We start from the raw sequence: 16,589 nt of genomic DNA on the forward strand, positions 1-16,589 counted from the left end.
TTCAAGTAAGTATGAAAGGTAGTTAATTCTATGTGGCTACCAGGCCAAATGAGTAGGAGAACTGAAGAGACACAGAGGAAGCCCACTAACAGGGCTGCAGTTTTACCTAAGCTGTAAAATACTGGCTCAACAGGCAATGAAATCAGACTGCCATTTCAAAGAGGTGGGCTGATTTCCTTCTGCTCCTGACCAAGCATTCCTCACTTCTTGTGTTAGTCTAGTAATTCAGACCCTTCTGAACTTTTTCAAGTGGTGAAAAAGAGCAGTGAATCCCAAGAGATCTCACAAGCATTACAGGTGGCAGGGGTAGAGACCTTCAGGATATAGGTAGGAGTAGAGAGAAATGGAGCAATTGGAACTTCTTCATTATGGAACTGTGATTCTGAAGTTATATAATGCAGGTAGTGTATAAAATTTTGATAAAAAATGAATAATTGCTCTGTTTGCGTTCTCCCTGCCACTTAGTTTTCAATCATTCTCACCCCATATACCAATCTGAAGCAGGTGCTGCTTGATGCTAGTTTGAATTTTCATTTTTTTCATTGTATGTAAGGCCTTCTGGTTTCTGGATGAATCTAAACTGATTCTTGGAAGAGTTAATTCAGAAATGTAGAGTTATTATTACAACAGTGGGCTTTTAATCTGAAAAAGTTACAGTGTGGTTGATTATCTACCTCCTCCTCTATAACTCCACTAGGTTTTTTCAAGACCAAAGTGACATGGTAAAAGCTCCATAATGGAGTTGGAGTGTATTGCATTTAGGCAGTTTTACTAGTTGTTGGTCAAGAAGGGAAGAGCTGACTGTAGCAGCAGTTTGCAAAGGTGCTGTATGTGCATATGCATATGGTTTTTTCAGTGTCTGTAGGTAACAGTTGACAGTGTTACTAGTACTAAAATGCTTTGAGTACTTAAGTACATGGTATCAAGATTCCTCCTCATAGTTGCCTTTATACTGTTTTCTTACACCTCCCGAGTCTTCTTTCATAAAGGCTCACATTGTAATCTCTGGTCTGTTCGCTGTAAATCCTTTGAAGTCTCCAAACAGCCTTCACTTTCTTTGAGACTTCTTACGATGTTTGGACCAATGTTGTAAATTTTGTGGACCTTCTTAAAACTCTCAGAAGTTCTTTGACTGTCCCATCAGTGTTTATTTTCAACTGTTCTGATCCATTTGAACAGTTTCTGAGTTGAGCTGTTGGAAGTATAGTCTCTGGTAGTTGAGTCAATAACTTTACTGGTGTTACTTCACTGCATCTTTTCAATGTGTTTTGATTTTGTGCTACTGAATACTTATTCTGCCTCTGTTTTAGCGTATCTTTCGTGTAATTTTGGGGAATAAAATCAATTATGTTTTTTGATCTTGACATCTGATAAGCTTATGATCTTGGTCTTCTGGGGAGCCAAGATAAAGACTCTTGCAAAACTCTATTTTGGTATAGGTGGAGGATTACAATAGCATGAGGAGGGTAGCTTCAGAACTCTCAAAATAATCTGAGAATGAATGGTACTCATATCCAATGATTTACGGCTAGACAGAATCACTGCTAGTGCCAGCAAATGTGTAAACCAAGCAGTTACTATTTCCAAAATGTTAGAAATTTTAACCTATGATGCAGTTCCTTTTTCACAGTGGGAATTATTTCCAGTTGTGGTGGTTTGACCCTGTCTAGGCATCAACTGCCCACCAAGCTACTCTGTCACTCCCCTTGTCAGCAGGATGTGAACAAAAGACAAAATAAGATTGAAGAAATTCATAGGTCAAGATAAATGTGGTTTAATAAAGCAAATGCAGAGGCCCCATGAAGAAGCAAATGAAAACAAAATTTATTCTCAACTTCCTATGAACAGGTGATGTCCAGCTACTTCTCATGAAGTAGGACTTCAGTCTGCCTAGTCATTGCTTCAGAAAACAAATGTGATAACAAGTGCCCCCCCCCCCGCAATCTCTTCCACATTTATCTCAGCTTTTATGCTGAACAGATAAGGATGTGGTATGGAATATCCCTCTGATCAGTTTAGGTCAGCTGTCCTGGCGATGTCTCCTCTCAGGATTCTGACTATCCCCAGCCTAATCCTAATGCTGAAGGAGCGAATTTTGTATAGACTGCCTGGATGCTGTTCCAAACACTGTTCAGCAGCAGCCAAAACACTGGTTCCTTATCAGCACCTTTCCAGCTACCAGTACATAGCACAGCACTATGAGGGTTCCTACGGGACAAGTTAACTCCATCTCAGCCAGATTCAATACACCATATGAAGTAATTTCATATAGAAATAGAATTAAATAATTGGCTGGCTTCAGGTTTTCTTCATTGAAGACTTTCCTTTTTGCCTACCCTGTCATTCTTGATTTCTTTTGTTTCTCAGGATTGATTTTTTCACGCATGTAAACTGCAAATTGGTGTATTTGTCAAAGGTGTAACAATGCAGATTTCTCAGATTTACTTAATATTTGAAGATAAATGCAAAGTTTAAATGCTATTTTTAAAATAATGAATTTGGTTTATTTTAATAGCCAAATGATCCTACAGTTCACACTTCACAAGATAGATGAAAAGCAGTCTTTGTTGGGAGCATTGTAGGTGTTTTGATTTTGTTACAGTGTATGCAGGGTATAGACTTTTGCACAAGGCAGACATGCTGACCGGGCTTCCAGGCTCCTTCCCCACTGCACTTTTAATCATATCATAAAAGCATTTATTTTCACAGAGAATATTTTCTCTTACTTTCAGGACTTGGTGAGTGTTATCTCTTGCTGGCAAGATCAGCCCTTGATAACTATTTCGATAGGAAGGCTGTGGATTACATAGAGCAGGCCCTTGCATATTTTACAAGGTTGGTACTAAACATTCACTTACTTAATTTCTGCTGTGATTGTGGGTTGACAGGCAGAAAAAGAAGACTTAAATTTTTAAATTTATTTAAAAATAAGAGTTTGAAAATTTTCAGTTAGACTGAATCAAATGGACTAGAACTTCTAATCTAGAAGTAAGAATGTGTTTATTAAAAATGGTTTGAGTAACAGATTCTAAACATAGGCTGCTTAAATGAATGGCAATTACAGAGTTTTATGTTTTTCTTTTCAAATATAGAGAGTAATTTGAAAATGTGTGAAGTGACACAGAGTTCTCTTGTGTAGTCCTGCTGATATATGGATCTGGGAGGAGTGTATTCCTACAAAAATAATGGATAAGAGGAAAATTATTCCTTCCTTCTCTCAGTCTTTTTGTTTTGAATTTCATACAAGATGTGCTAAATTAAGCCTTGGAATAACTGCTGTTAGAGGAGAAAGTCCATCAAGTTTCTGCAGATGAGTAGTGTCTTTTAATATGACAAATGCAAGAGTGCATGTAGTCAGCTGACATGTTGGGGTGTTTTTTGTTTGGTTGCTTTTTATTGTTATTTCTTTTCAAATTTTGATCTTTTAGACTTGTAACTTGAATAGGAAGAAACTGAATTAAATCAAACACCTTACTGATTAATTGCATTTGAGGTTGTGCTGCTATTCAAAGTGGCACTTTTATTCAGAAAAGGATGTTGAAGTATCTGAGTAGGTGTTACATGTGTTTTCTTTATAATTGTAGGGCAGTAAAGCACCGTCCTGATGTATCTTGCCTCTGGAAACTGTTAGGAGATACCTGTACTATTGTACACGTTATTTCACCAGCCAAAGTGAATGTTCAAGTACTAGGATCCCTTCTGAGTAAAAATGCAACCAAACAGGTGCTGACGAAAAATGAGCTTCTCATACTGGGAGGAAGGTAATATTCTTTTATTGTTAAGAGCTTCTCTGCTGTTTAAAACTCCCTAGAGTCTCAAGTATTCTAGACTATTTAATTTGTAGAAAATGGAAGACATGCTGATCTGTTGATAACTGCATATTGGGTAAATGGATTCTCATGATTCTTCCAAATTACACTACTTATTTCAGGATATGTTTCCTGTATTGCCACAGTGCTGTCAGCACCTGCTCTTCTCCTTTCTGTCTCCAGGTGCATGACTACATTCTCCCTGCTGTTCCACAAATCACATCTGTTTAAATGCAGTGGTTGTGGTATTTGCTGACTAATTCTCCCAGGACAATAGAAGTCTAAGATAATACTTCCAGCTTTCTGTCTGTGCCTCTTTCTTGTAAAAAATTTCTTGTGACAAATTTGCTGTTCTGTGACTCCCTCTAAAATTTTTTCAGCTGGATCTTTAAGGCAGGAAATGCATCTGCTTGGTGAATCTTAACCATGATCTGTAAAGTCCAGTATTTCCTAGGAGAAGCCTGAGGAACTGTAAAAATTATTGATGTTTGTTTTAAGTAAACGCATGCATAATGTAACTGACAGAGCTTTGATTTAATACACACCTACATAACCACACCTGTGGCTTCATTAGTGGTGAGCACTACAGATTACCCTTAGACCAGATTCAGACACACAATAAGTGTCTGAATGAAAATATATTAGTTGGGTTTTTTTGCTTTAAGTTCTTGTGTGGTTTTGTTTGTATTTATGCATGTTTACTTCGTTTAGGTTTCTAAGCACTCTTTTGAAGCTTTGTCAGCTTTCTGCTCTTCGTGCAGAGACTCGGAATAATGATTCTATGATTCATGTTTCTGTAGGTGTTATGGCAGAGCTTTAAAACTGATGTCTTTGCCGAGCATATGGTGTGATCTTGGAATAAATTATTATCGCCAAGCGGAGCACCTCACAGCAGTGGGCACTGACATGAATGAGATCAGTGAACTGTTAGAGAAGTCTTTGCAGGTATTGCCTGTATTTCCTAGTACATTCTTTAAACTGCTGTTCATGCTTCTCTGCATATTCTCTCTGTACACAGTAAAACCTACATCTCTGAATAAGTGCATAAAATCATAATTTTTGCTCTCGTAATCATTATAATCCACATTTCATTTTCTTCCAGTGTCTCAAAAAAGCTGTGAGACTTGACAGCAAAAATCATCTTTATTGGAATGCGCTTGGTGTAGTTGCTTCTTGTAGTGGTAAGTCTTCAGTGACAGCCCTAGATCTCTAACATTCTAAATTAGAAGGAGGCTTGACTAATGGTATTTTGAAATTCAGTTACATCTAGGTCTCCATTTTTTTTTTCTTCCCCCAGCTATTGGGAATTATGCTCTTGCACAACATTCGTTCATCAAATCTGTTCAAGCTGAGCAAATTGTAAGTGCTGTAGGCAGCTGCCATCTGTTTCAAGTGGGCATTTAAGACATTTCCCCTGATGCACTGCTATTTCTGAGGAGTGTAATAATATATTGGTTTTAACTTTATTTGTTTTGTTTAGAATGTTGTTGCCTGGACCAACTTGGGGGTTTTATATCTGGCAACTGGAAACATTGAGGTAATCTATTTCCCATCCTCAAGTATAGTTTTCCTTTCTGTTTTTTTTTAAGGGCGTATGTATGGGAATGGGAGTGTCAGTTTCAAATGTCCCTTTGAAATTCAAAAAATATACATCCTTCAAAAGAAATTAGATTGGCACTTGAGAAATGCAGATAAATTAAAAATTTGTTCTGGAGGGGCTAAGATTAGGTGAATTGTGAACTTCTGCTGAATTGGCAAAACTGCTTTCCAACAGCTGGAATGAAAACTTAATGGAAGGACAGAGAAGTGGTTAGTCAAATCAAGGCATGCCAGGTTTGGCCAAGAACTTCTAGCTGTAGGTCATGGACTGAACTCCCAGTGTTTGAGTTCCCATAGATACGTACTTTCTGCTCATCAGCAAATGTATGATTTACTGTAACACTCTTAATTTTCAGAGTTTCTCTTGAGAAAAATTTGAGTGCATATTAAGTGAAGTCTGGAGCTCTCATGCAGTTAAAGTACATCCTGTCCTATTTGCTCATTGAAATTACAGAAATCTTGTTTGATTGGAAATGTGATGGTCAAAATTATTTTAAAGAAAAATAACTTGATAGTACAGACTGCTTACTGCTAAGACTGCTAATGCTAAGACTTGGTTCCCCTTGTGCCACATTGAGAGAGGAACTCTTAAGCATGTATAGGCCATAGGGAAATGACTTGTGGATGATAATCAGTTTTATCCTTTTGAAAATACATTTGTATTATAAAAAAGTGAATTTTCAAAACTGGATCTTCCAAGAGTCAGATTTTTAAATTGTTCCAATTTTAAATTGTTTATTTAGCTTCTGAATTCTCTAGCTGGGAAGGAAGCATATTTAGAAGGGAGGGAAACTTTGATATTGTGAAGTTTTCTAATTTTTTTTTTTGTTTTCTAATTTTTTTTTGATTGTTTTCTTTAAGACTAAACTGGTTTATTTCTCTGGGCAATGCGTTGTTCTCTGTGGAACAGAAGGTGTTTTTAGTAGTGACCTAATTCAGTCCATTAAGTCTCTTCTAATACTATTGCATGTTAATACTTGTGTGTAGTCAGAAGTGCTCTGTTACCATACCAGGCAGTTCAACAGCAGTGTTTTATTTGGTTCTACAGCAAGCTCATGAAGCCTTCAAGGTAGCCCAGTCTCTGGAACCTTCTTACCTCTTGTGTTGGATTGGACAGGTATGATGAAAAATTATGAAACTGCACACAACAAAACATTTGTTGAAGAACCTTAACTTCAGCCTAGTAACGGGCACTAATTCATTCATAACGGGCTCCTAAAAATTGTGTTTATGAGTGCTTCTACTTCCTTTGTTTCCATAGTGGTAATACAATGGAAGCTACTGTGTTCATCAGACACACTCATATGATGTTTTTCTGGCTGATATTGTGAGTTCTCTAACAAGCTATTAACCAAACAATCACTATGCTCCGAGGCTTTTTATACCCAGCTATCCACAAAGCACTGTCTTTATAAGGTGATAGTTATTTCAGCTTCAGCTGTACCAGTAGTTCATTAAATGGCACGACCCAACTCTCATCTCAGTTCCCCCTTTCTAATGCCACTGTCAGAATAAGTAAGCTTCTAATGTACCTGGGACAAAGCACTTTTTATTTTCTGGGAAGTCCCTTCCTCCCCTGCCACTGATAGCTCACATGCTCCTTCTGATATCTAGGTCATTTGTGAATAGTTGAGATACTTGTGGCTTTTATGATTGTTATAGGTGAATTTCATAATGCCATGCTGCTCACCTGCTAATGATATCTAATTGAAAACTGGATTCTAGAAAAGAACTAGCACCGTCACATGTTGAAATTCAGCTCTTGTCAGATGTTGTTATAAATTGTTCTAATACATGCAAGTCTTTGTTCTGAAGATAGAGTTAGCAGCCAAAGTTTAAATTACTGATACAGTGGAGACTGCTTGTGTTTCTCCTGAGTTCATTTTGGTTTTAAAACCAATCTTGCTTGTAGGCTATGAGAAAAAAGTGTGTTCATGTTGAATGTTTTAGATATGCCTGACATATGGGCTAAGGTTTTTGTCATTATCATAATTTTTAAGTACATGACCACAGCAGCTCTTGCTTCTCTCTAGGCTCTTATTGCAGAGACTGTAGGCAGCTATGATACCATGGATCTCTTCAGGCACACAACTGAACTCAGTATGCATGTAAGTGTAACAGTTGTATTGTTCTGAAGTTTTTGTACATCCAGTCTCTCTACTTAGGAGATTATTTTTTTTAAATAGGCGTGTCTTGAGTTTTGAAACTGCTACAGTCATGTTTCAAATGAGATTGTATGGCTTCCATGTTGTTGCTGACTAATGCTGATATTGTATAGCAGGCAGTTACTTTATAAAATTTTTTAGTCCCAAGGGTTCAAGAAATCAGCTCTTTAAGTCATGAAAAAACATTCTCCATGTTCCACAGAATTGGACATAGGTCAAAGGCATAAAATATTTCTGGAGAGAGCAAGGATACTGCCAGGACCCTGTGTTCCAAAAAAAAGTGGAGGACTTAGTCTTTCATAGCTTTTTTTTTTTTGCCTATTGTGTGTACAGTCATGCAGCACATTATATGAAAATGTAAGAATTTGCTTTGCTCAGATGGCAAGTTAAAAGTATATGTGGAGGGATTCAATTTGGTGTGTTCTTCTGTTTAACACTGATGCAGATTTTTAGCCAAAACTCTGTCCTAAAACAAAGAATTAGTATTATTATAATCTGCAATTATTTTGCTGTATCTTGAGCGGGTTTAATGATTCCTGTTTTGGGGGTTGTCTCTTTGTTTCTTGAGACTGAGGGAGCAAAAGGCTATGCCCACTGGGTATGTTCAACGCTGCAGGATGAAGCCAACAGAAACACTGAACTGTATCTGTATAACATTGTTCAAATGAATGCTATACCAGCAGCCCAAGTGGTCTTGAGCAAATATACAGGTAGGTAATTTAAATACCTCTCTAACCTGTCACACCTAACACACATTCAGAAGGAATAAATACACCTGCACTAGTTCTAAACAAGAGAGGTCTGGCTGAGGTGGTGAGAGGCTTTTTAGCTTAAACTAACTGAAACAGGGTAAGCAGACCACACAGCGATGAAATGGATGTGGGTTCTGTCTGCTTACTCCTTCTAGTTGTTTCAAATACCAACGAAAATAGGGACCAGAGCCTTGCATGCTTCTCATAGGGTGTTTGCTCTCAGACTCCCTTTGCATGTGTCTGTATGTGCAGGTGAAAATAAGTGCCAGGTCCTCTGCCTCTGTGATGTGAAGCTTGGTGCACAGGATTGTTCCTGTGTGCTGTGTAACTCAATATTCACAAGCATATGATTTTGGTAACCTTCAGCAGGTGATGGACTCTGGTTTTGTGCGTGATTCCAAACCAGCCTCCCCATTGGATATGTCTAGCCTGGAAGGCAGGTAGAGGAAATGCAGATTTTCATTAGTCTGCAAGTATTCCTGTAAAGAAATCATTTGAGTAATCTGTTGCTGACTTTTGAGAGCTAGAAAATATAGCTCACAGTAAATGAGACGTGAATGTGAGACTATTATTTCTTTGTGCCTTGTTCTTAAGGGGACTCTGGAGAGCCTTCCTTCCTCTTCTGGGGAGAAAAGTTACTAGTCTGAGATGAGTTGACAGCTGACAAATTTGTGCCTTAGCAATTACTTAAAAATTACTAATATTGGAAGGGACCATAATGGTCATCTGGTCTTACCTCCCTGCTCGAGCAGGGGTGTCCTACAGCACATTGTACAGAATTGTTTCAGAATGTATTAAGAATAAAACATAAGATTCTACTGGTATTTTGCTAGAGTCAATGCAAGATGAATACTTTCCCATTTCATTAAAAAAAATCTGCCTGCTGAAAAACTTAAAATATATTGAGTGCATTATGCATTAGTGTTACATCATAACATTTTAAACATTTTTCAGCCACCCTGATGTCATGTTTTGGGTCGTCTGTCTCTTCTGTATTTGCCTGCAAGCCGGTCAAAATTATTCTCATGACCAACTGACAGAAGCATTTGGCAAAGTGTTCAGTGCATGTACTGTAGCTTCAATGTAGCAATGTTTTTGTAATGCTTTTTCACAGCTTACTGATCTTGTTTTCCTACATTGTCAATTCTGACTTTCTAGAAAGAAATCCAGATGATGCTTCTGCTTTCACAATGTTTGGGTTTTTGAATGAGTATCTGGATCTAAAACAGCAGGCAGCCTATGCCTATGAGAGGTAAACTGTACACCCTTGGAAAGCTCAGAGAAGCTCCTTTTCCATGAACCAGCTGAAAAACCTAAGGGTTTTTCTTTTATTAGATAAACTTTACTTTCTCTGTTCAACAGTATATTTGAACTAAGTGTTTTGTAGGGTGGGTGTGTGGAGGTTCCTATATCAAATTTGGAAAGGCAGAACACAGAAAAGTAAAGATGTCCTAAGACTTGTATATCTTACCATTACATTAACTAATTCACTGTGTGTGATTTAAATGAAATTGAAGGAGAAAGCAAGCTTGGTTTTAGCTTTATTCTCTATCCCACTCTAATTAATGGAGGTGGTTGGCCTTTGGGTTTGTTTTGGGGGTTTTTTTCTTCTCTCTTCTTTTCAAAGAGGGGAAGGTGGCAAATGAAAGTATTTGGTGAACATGTTTGTTGATGCATTAAAACAGTAAAATAGGCTCTGTTTATGTTTAATTAGCATAGAAAAGCTTTTGTATAAAACAGTTATCCATTTTGCTCTGAAAACTGTGCTCAAAATATGCACCTTGTAGTCACATGATAAGTAACATTCATTGTGGTTAATTTTAGGGCAGCTTCACTGCTGAAAAACTCAGAGGATACTGAGAAATACAATACAGCAATGCAAAACTATGGCAGGTCACTCTGGTAAGTGTCTGTTGACTTTCTGAGCCCCTAACTTCAGCTTTGGAGGTAGTGAATGCAGCAGAACAAAATATGGTGAGGCTTAAGGTGAAAGACGGTTGCTAAAAATCATCTATTAAACATTATTCCTAATTGGAGACAGGTTTGACTGAACTTTGTATTTGCCCCAGAAATGGGTAGTGTAATAAAAAAAAATCATATTGTAAGGAATTGGTGTCTGTCTTCACAAGCTGTAGTGTATCAGTGATTCCCTTATCTTTTGCTTACATGTCATAGTGTAGTCTGTTATATTGTGTGCACAATAAGCTGTGGGATTTTTTTAAATGGTTTTTTTACAATCTTGACCCTTGAGCTGTGTAATAGGCTTAGTCTGAATAAAATTGCTGCTTCGAGGTTTGTTCAAAAGCCCTTCTATCTAGCCTTTGAATTTATATTGACTTTTACAACCTGAAGCATGTGAGGCTGGGGTGTTGTGTACCTGTGTGTGGTCTTTCTGCTGATGAATCTCTTTACTGTAGTCCTACTCAGAATTCTAAGTTCCTTTCTGCTTTCTGGTTCTGAGGGAATGCAGGACTTAGGTATGTAGACTTTCAAATTTCTCATTGATGAGATAGCTCAAGGTCTACTAATTAAATATTTGTCAGCTCCCTGAGGAAACCTCGTATGTTTTTGTATGTGACACTGAAACTTGTAACCTGTGACAAAGTGATAATTCATTAACTTCAGGGAAGGTTTTAGAACCAACTCTTTGGACTCCTGAAATCTCACATCCAAGCTGTATGTCTGTTAGTTCATATGTGCAACTTACACAAGATCAAATCTCTAGTAACTGATAAGTAGTTCTAATAAATACAATCCTCAATTATTCTTTTCATAGTGGTCTTAGAACAAGAATGCTGTAATCTTTCTGTGTGTGCATTTTCCTATCTGTGTGCATGATTTGCTTTTTTCCAAACAAATTCTTGATTTGCATTTTGCATGTTTCTCCTTTGCTGTTTTCTCCCCCTGCACTGTGATGATCATTAAGTCATTTGCCTTATATACAGCTGTCATGCAGATATGGAGGGCTTCTTCCTATCAGTTGTTCTTCATGCAACAGATAGCTGGAGAGAGTAACTGCTATACCAGGCAAAGGGTGGGGATTACTGCACATTCTTGTCCTAATACTGCTCTTTTCTAGGTGTCTGTTTAAAACTGCTATGGAATAGAGGGCACTGGTCCTCAAGGACAGTTTGTCTGAATTATAACAGCTGTTTCTGCATCCTTCCTACCAGTGACTGGGTGTTTTTTTTGCAGTGCTCTTGGGCGGTGTGATGAGGCCATTGAAGTTTATACATCAATACCCCTGACAGAGTTTGATGGCATTGTGGGGCTAGCATTAGCTTACTTCAAGAAAGGACTCTTAGAAGAAAGTATCAAAGGTAAAATTCAGAGCATTATGGAACACTTCTTTTGCGGTTAATCTTAACAAAATTTGTTGTCTAACCAACCTAGCTGACATTCAGTATTTTGCTCTTTCGGTCCTATTGTGTAAGTATAAATGCCACAACTATTTTAATACCTTGAGTACCATGTGCAGTTTTGGACACCACAATAAAATAAAGACATTAGGCTGTCCAAGAGCATCCAGAGGAGGGCTATAAAGATGGTGAAGGGTCTAGAGAGGAAGTCTTATGAGGAGCAGCTGAGGTCCCTTGATTTGTTTGGCCTGGAGGAAACTAAGAGGAGACTTCATTATGGTGTTCATCCTCACGAGGAAGTGAAGGGGCAAGTACTGATCTCTTTGTTCTCACGACCATTGACGACTCTAGGAAATGGCCTGAAGCTGAGTCAGGGGAGGTTTGGGTTGAATATCAGGAAAAGATTTTTCACCCAGAGAGTGGTTGAGTACTTCAACAGGCTCCCAAGGGAAGTCATCACAGTACCAATGTTTTCTTCAGATCAAGAGCCTTTGGACAATGGTCTAGGCACATGATGTGATTCTTCAAGTGTCCTGCACAGTTGTACTTCGTGATGTGGATGGGTCCCTTCCAACTCAGCCTATTCTATAATTCTGTGAAAATCTATTAGTCCTAGTATCGCTCAAATGTAGTAAGGAAAAATAAATTTCTTCAAGTGTGGGATTCTTGTCCATTAAGCTGTTTTTCTCTGAGCCTCCCTTGTTCTCAAATTAAATTGTTTTTCTGGAAGAATCAATTGTAGTGTAGAGTAGGAAAGACAGAGGTGATGTCATCAATATAAGTGTCTCAAGAGCAGGTGTCAAGAGGCTGATGCTAGCCACTTCACAGTGGTGCCCATCAACAGGGCAAGGCATGGTGGACATCATCTAAAATACAGATTCCACCTCAACATGAGGAAGAACTTTTTACACTGAGGATGGCTCTGAAACAGGCTACACAGTGAGGTTGTGGAGTTTCTCCCCTCTGGAGACATTCAAAACCCACCTGCAAGGTCCTGTGTCACCTTCTGTAGGTGGCCCTGCTGTGGTAGAGGTGTTGATCTCTAGAGGTCCTTTCCAGCCCTAATTATTCAATGATTCTCTCATAGGAGATAATTGTGGTGTTGAAAGCACTTTAGCTTTAGTGGTAAATATAATTGTACTGTCATGTTGCACACTTCTGAGATGTGGAACTTCATGAAAAGTTATATGCAACAATCAGTGTAGAAGTGCTCACAAAGGAACAGTCAGCCCAGTGTTTTAAATAATTTTATTTTGTATTTGGAATGAGTGTGCCCATCTGAACTACTGTTTCGTAAATGAACTGTCACAGGGTTCATTTTTACCATGTTCTAGCAGGAATTTTCTGAATGTCCCAATGCTGCTTTTCATTTCTGTTTCTACTTGCTATGTGTTAAACAACTCCCAGGCTCTAAAGAGTAAATCTGGTGTTTCCAAACATAGTTACTTCCAAAGTCTTAGTCAATTTACTTTTATCTTCTGCTTATGATTTGAGTTGGGAAAATACAGTGAACCTGAACCTGAAGTAGTCTCTCTGTTGTAATATCGTGCTATCCTAAAGGCTGTACAAATGTTGTGTTTTTTCTTCTCTCTCAATTAATTTTTACCAGCCTATGAAAAAGCGTTGTCTGTTGCTGAGTCTGAAAAAGATAAAGCACATATCCTGACTGCCTTGGCAATAATAGAATATAAACTGAACAAAGTGGATGCTGCAAAGACACTACTGTTTAAATGGTGAGTAGAGGAAATAATCAGAATGTGATATTTTATTGTTTTTGTGGGAACTCAGGTGGATATTTTCTTTGTGTATTGCAGCATAGAAGTGGAAATGGATGCAGTCTACTTATTCATGTGATACATCTGGTTTTATGGTCTGTCGCTTCCACTTTCTTAAAGGAGTGTTGAGTGGAAGGGCTGAGCAGTTTGGATGTCCAACATCCTTGAAGTTTTAAAAACTTTAAGATAAGAGTACTTTGTAGTTGTTGTAAGCACTATTTTTGCTCATTGTTTTTGCTCGTTAGCTGTAAGAACTCTGAATGACCAGTGAAAATAGTTTAAGTAGTCAAAAATCTCAGAAACTATTGTGTTCCCAGCAACATAGACCAGGACAGCCCTGTACCTTTCCCATGAAAAGAAACAGATCTCTACTAGTTGTGCAATTAAGTGGTGAATGCCTGTTATATTTCAAATCTGTGGAAGCCAAATCGCCTGTGCATCATTGTTAGCCTCCTAGCAGCAGAAATTAAGTTACCATCTCACCTCCCAGGAGCAGCTCTCTGTCAGTAGAGAACTCTAGTAGTGGCAGTGCAGCGCCCATCAGCAGATTCCTGAAGTTACTAACACAGAGAAGGTCCATTACCTTTCCTGGCTGTGGTTAGTTTGCTAGGAAACTGATATTTCCTACATCTTATAAATCACTACAGGCCTCTAGTTTTGTCAAAAACATGAACAATGAGAGTTTCTAATGACATTATATGTTTGTGTTTGAAAAAAAAAGGTAGTGAATGGCTTAGGAAAGAAACATCACAATGAATACATCTAGATTTGAATTGATAACAGTGCTACAAACAGATTTTGGTGGATAATAGGAACAAAAATCATGCATTCTGGCGCAGTAGATAAATATTTCTCTTGACTGGAATTTGTGCTAGATGACTTGAAGTGCCCAAGTAGGACCTTGAACATGAAGCTCATTTTTTCATTTCTCATAACCAGCTTAGCACAGAGATTCTTAACAGTGGGTATGTCTGGATAACTAGTATGATAGAATACCATTTCCTACTTGTCAAAGGGTCCTTTTGCTGGCTGTTCAAGTTCAATTAACAACTTTTTTTTTTTTTTTTTTTTTTTTTTTCTTGCTAGGGACTGAAAACAAAACATAGAATCAGAAGCTTACATTCTTGTCTTTTTTTGAAGGCAAAAGTAATCATTAAGAGCTTGATTAGGTGCCTGTAACCTGGCCTTCAAGGATATAGATTTAGCCTGATCCAGGTTCCCACAGAGAGTATTAATTCTGTATACCTTTCATGATACATAGGTGCAAGAGGACTCAAAAGTAACGAGCACTCTCATGTTATCAGGAAGCTTAGTTTGTGCTCCAAAATGGTTGTCTCTTTCCCTCTCTTTGATTCAACAGCTCATTAAAGGAACCTAGTACGGAAAGTCTGAAGGCTTTGTGCACATTGGGATTGGTAAAGCAGGATGCAACACTTGCAACAGCAGCCCTAAAAGAATTACTGAAGCATGAAAAAGGGAATGATGGGATTTATGAGAGGTGTCTCATTGCATCTGCTGTTTATGCATTACAAGGTAGAAATGTGGCAATCCAGAGGGAAGTCTCCAAAGCAATACACAGGTATATAGTTTGTCTTGCTTTAAATTGCTGTGTAAATGTATTGCTTTGATTTCATTGAAGAGTAAGCAAACCTGTTTCTTTGAATTTGAATAAAAATTCATTTTCAAAGATGAAGTCCTCACCTACGGTTGTACCTTTAGCTGACAAGTTTGCTTTCTTATTTATGGAATCAGATAGCAGAAGTTTCATAGCTCATTCAGTGTTTTCTGATTTTGTTTAGGGGACTTTTCTGATAGGTAGGTTAGTTTACTCTTCTGTGAAAGCATTTTTCAGCCTGTGTAGACTAACCTTCAGCCTAAAAAAGTCCCATGGGTTTTTAGTTAATATTTAGCATTCTTTGAACTGTTTCTTCCATTAGCTAAGTGTCTGTGTTTAAATTTGGTTTGATTAGCCTTAGCATTCTGAGCCTTTCAGGTAGGCACACATTATAGTCTCTCCAAGGGTCTATTTTCATGCAATTGTTTTTTTCCAACTACAACTAAAATTTCTTGTTCTTCATGCTATGAAGACAAGACCTGTAGGCCTAAAGTTTTTTTTCTTCCTATGAATATTTATATGCATGCTGTACATTTTGTTTCTTTAGCTAGCAGTATAATTTCAATGTTGTGTTGTTTGTTTTTACCCATGTCTATCTTTTAATACACTGCTTTGTATTCTTAATAGAAAAAGCTCTATTTGTATTTATAGCAAGTGCCTACTGAGTCCTGGAAGACCAGGTGCATATCTAAACCAGAGAGTTTAATACCCTTTTCTTTCCCTAGTTACCCTGATAATCCTGCCCTTTGGTCTCTTCTGTCTCGACTAGTTCCACTGTATGCATCAAAAAAGCCTAAAGTAAGTAAGTGTAATACACATGTGCTGTTTACATTCCAAGTAGTCTGAGTCGTTTCTTACCTGAAAAAACCCCACCCTTCGGTGTGTGGACTTGCCCCAGTTAAAAGGAAAATGTATGGCTTACATTCAAAGCAGTGCACTGCTACATACTGAGTTTATATACCATTATTTCAATCTTCCATGAGGTAACCATTCTTGAAGTAAACTTAGAGGAATGATCTGCTAGAATTATGCTAACAACAAATGGCTATACTATGTATAATTATGTATAATTTCTTCCATTTAGTTTTATATAGATGTATGTATTTAAATAAATATTTATATTAAGATTTACCTATCTTTAATTTGGTTAATGTAGTCATCTTCACTTTTCACATTAGGCAGTGTTTCCTTGCCACTTTTCTGCTTATTATTATTTTTCCTTCAAATAAATGCTCCTTGTCTTAATTTATGCTAATTATATAAACAGAAATAGCACCTGAAAAGAAACCCTTTTCAATATGGGGCTGAAATTAGAAACCAATCATATAGATAAACTCTAGTCTAGAATGTCTCTTGCTAATTTTTTAATAAAAAGATCATGCCATAAGCATGCCATTGACTCATTGTGCAAATTTTGTACTTGTGAATAACAAAGATAAAATTATTTTGGCATTGTATTTTGCATAAAATTAATTAGCCATGTAATTAAATCAATTGTTTGTTTTTTTAATCTTG

The 16,589-nt window shown here is 37.5% G+C and overlaps 1 protein-coding gene across 2 annotated transcripts in view; it reads left to right on the top strand.

The window, feature by feature from the left end:
• Nucleotides 1-16,589, top strand: part of SKIC3 (SKI3 subunit of superkiller complex) — a 46,799-nt gene that overhangs the window by 18,224 nt on the left and 11,986 nt on the right. For both annotated transcript variants that reach the window (XM_063181096.1, XM_063181095.1), the window contains exons 18-32: nucleotides 2,733-2,835; nucleotides 3,585-3,761; nucleotides 4,610-4,754; nucleotides 4,912-4,990; nucleotides 5,107-5,168; nucleotides 5,290-5,346; nucleotides 6,457-6,525; nucleotides 7,442-7,516; nucleotides 8,142-8,283; nucleotides 9,484-9,577; nucleotides 10,150-10,227; nucleotides 11,521-11,645; nucleotides 13,294-13,417; nucleotides 14,820-15,038; nucleotides 15,800-15,872. In XM_063181096.1, coding sequence (XP_063037166.1) covers nucleotides 2,733-2,835; nucleotides 3,585-3,761; nucleotides 4,610-4,754; nucleotides 4,912-4,990; nucleotides 5,107-5,168; nucleotides 5,290-5,346; nucleotides 6,457-6,525; nucleotides 7,442-7,516; nucleotides 8,142-8,283; nucleotides 9,484-9,577; nucleotides 10,150-10,227; nucleotides 11,521-11,645; nucleotides 13,294-13,417; nucleotides 14,820-15,038; nucleotides 15,800-15,872 — 1,622 coding nt within the window. The remainder of the gene's footprint in view (nucleotides 1-2,732; nucleotides 2,836-3,584; nucleotides 3,762-4,609; nucleotides 4,755-4,911; nucleotides 4,991-5,106; nucleotides 5,169-5,289; nucleotides 5,347-6,456; nucleotides 6,526-7,441; nucleotides 7,517-8,141; nucleotides 8,284-9,483; nucleotides 9,578-10,149; nucleotides 10,228-11,520; nucleotides 11,646-13,293; nucleotides 13,418-14,819; nucleotides 15,039-15,799; nucleotides 15,873-16,589) is intronic.

The sequence above is a fragment of the Melospiza melodia genome, chromosome Z (genome assembly GCF_035770615.1).
Source record: "Melospiza melodia melodia isolate bMelMel2 chromosome Z, bMelMel2.pri, whole genome shotgun sequence".
Lineage (NCBI taxonomy): Eukaryota > Metazoa > Chordata > Aves > Passeriformes > Passerellidae > Melospiza > Melospiza melodia.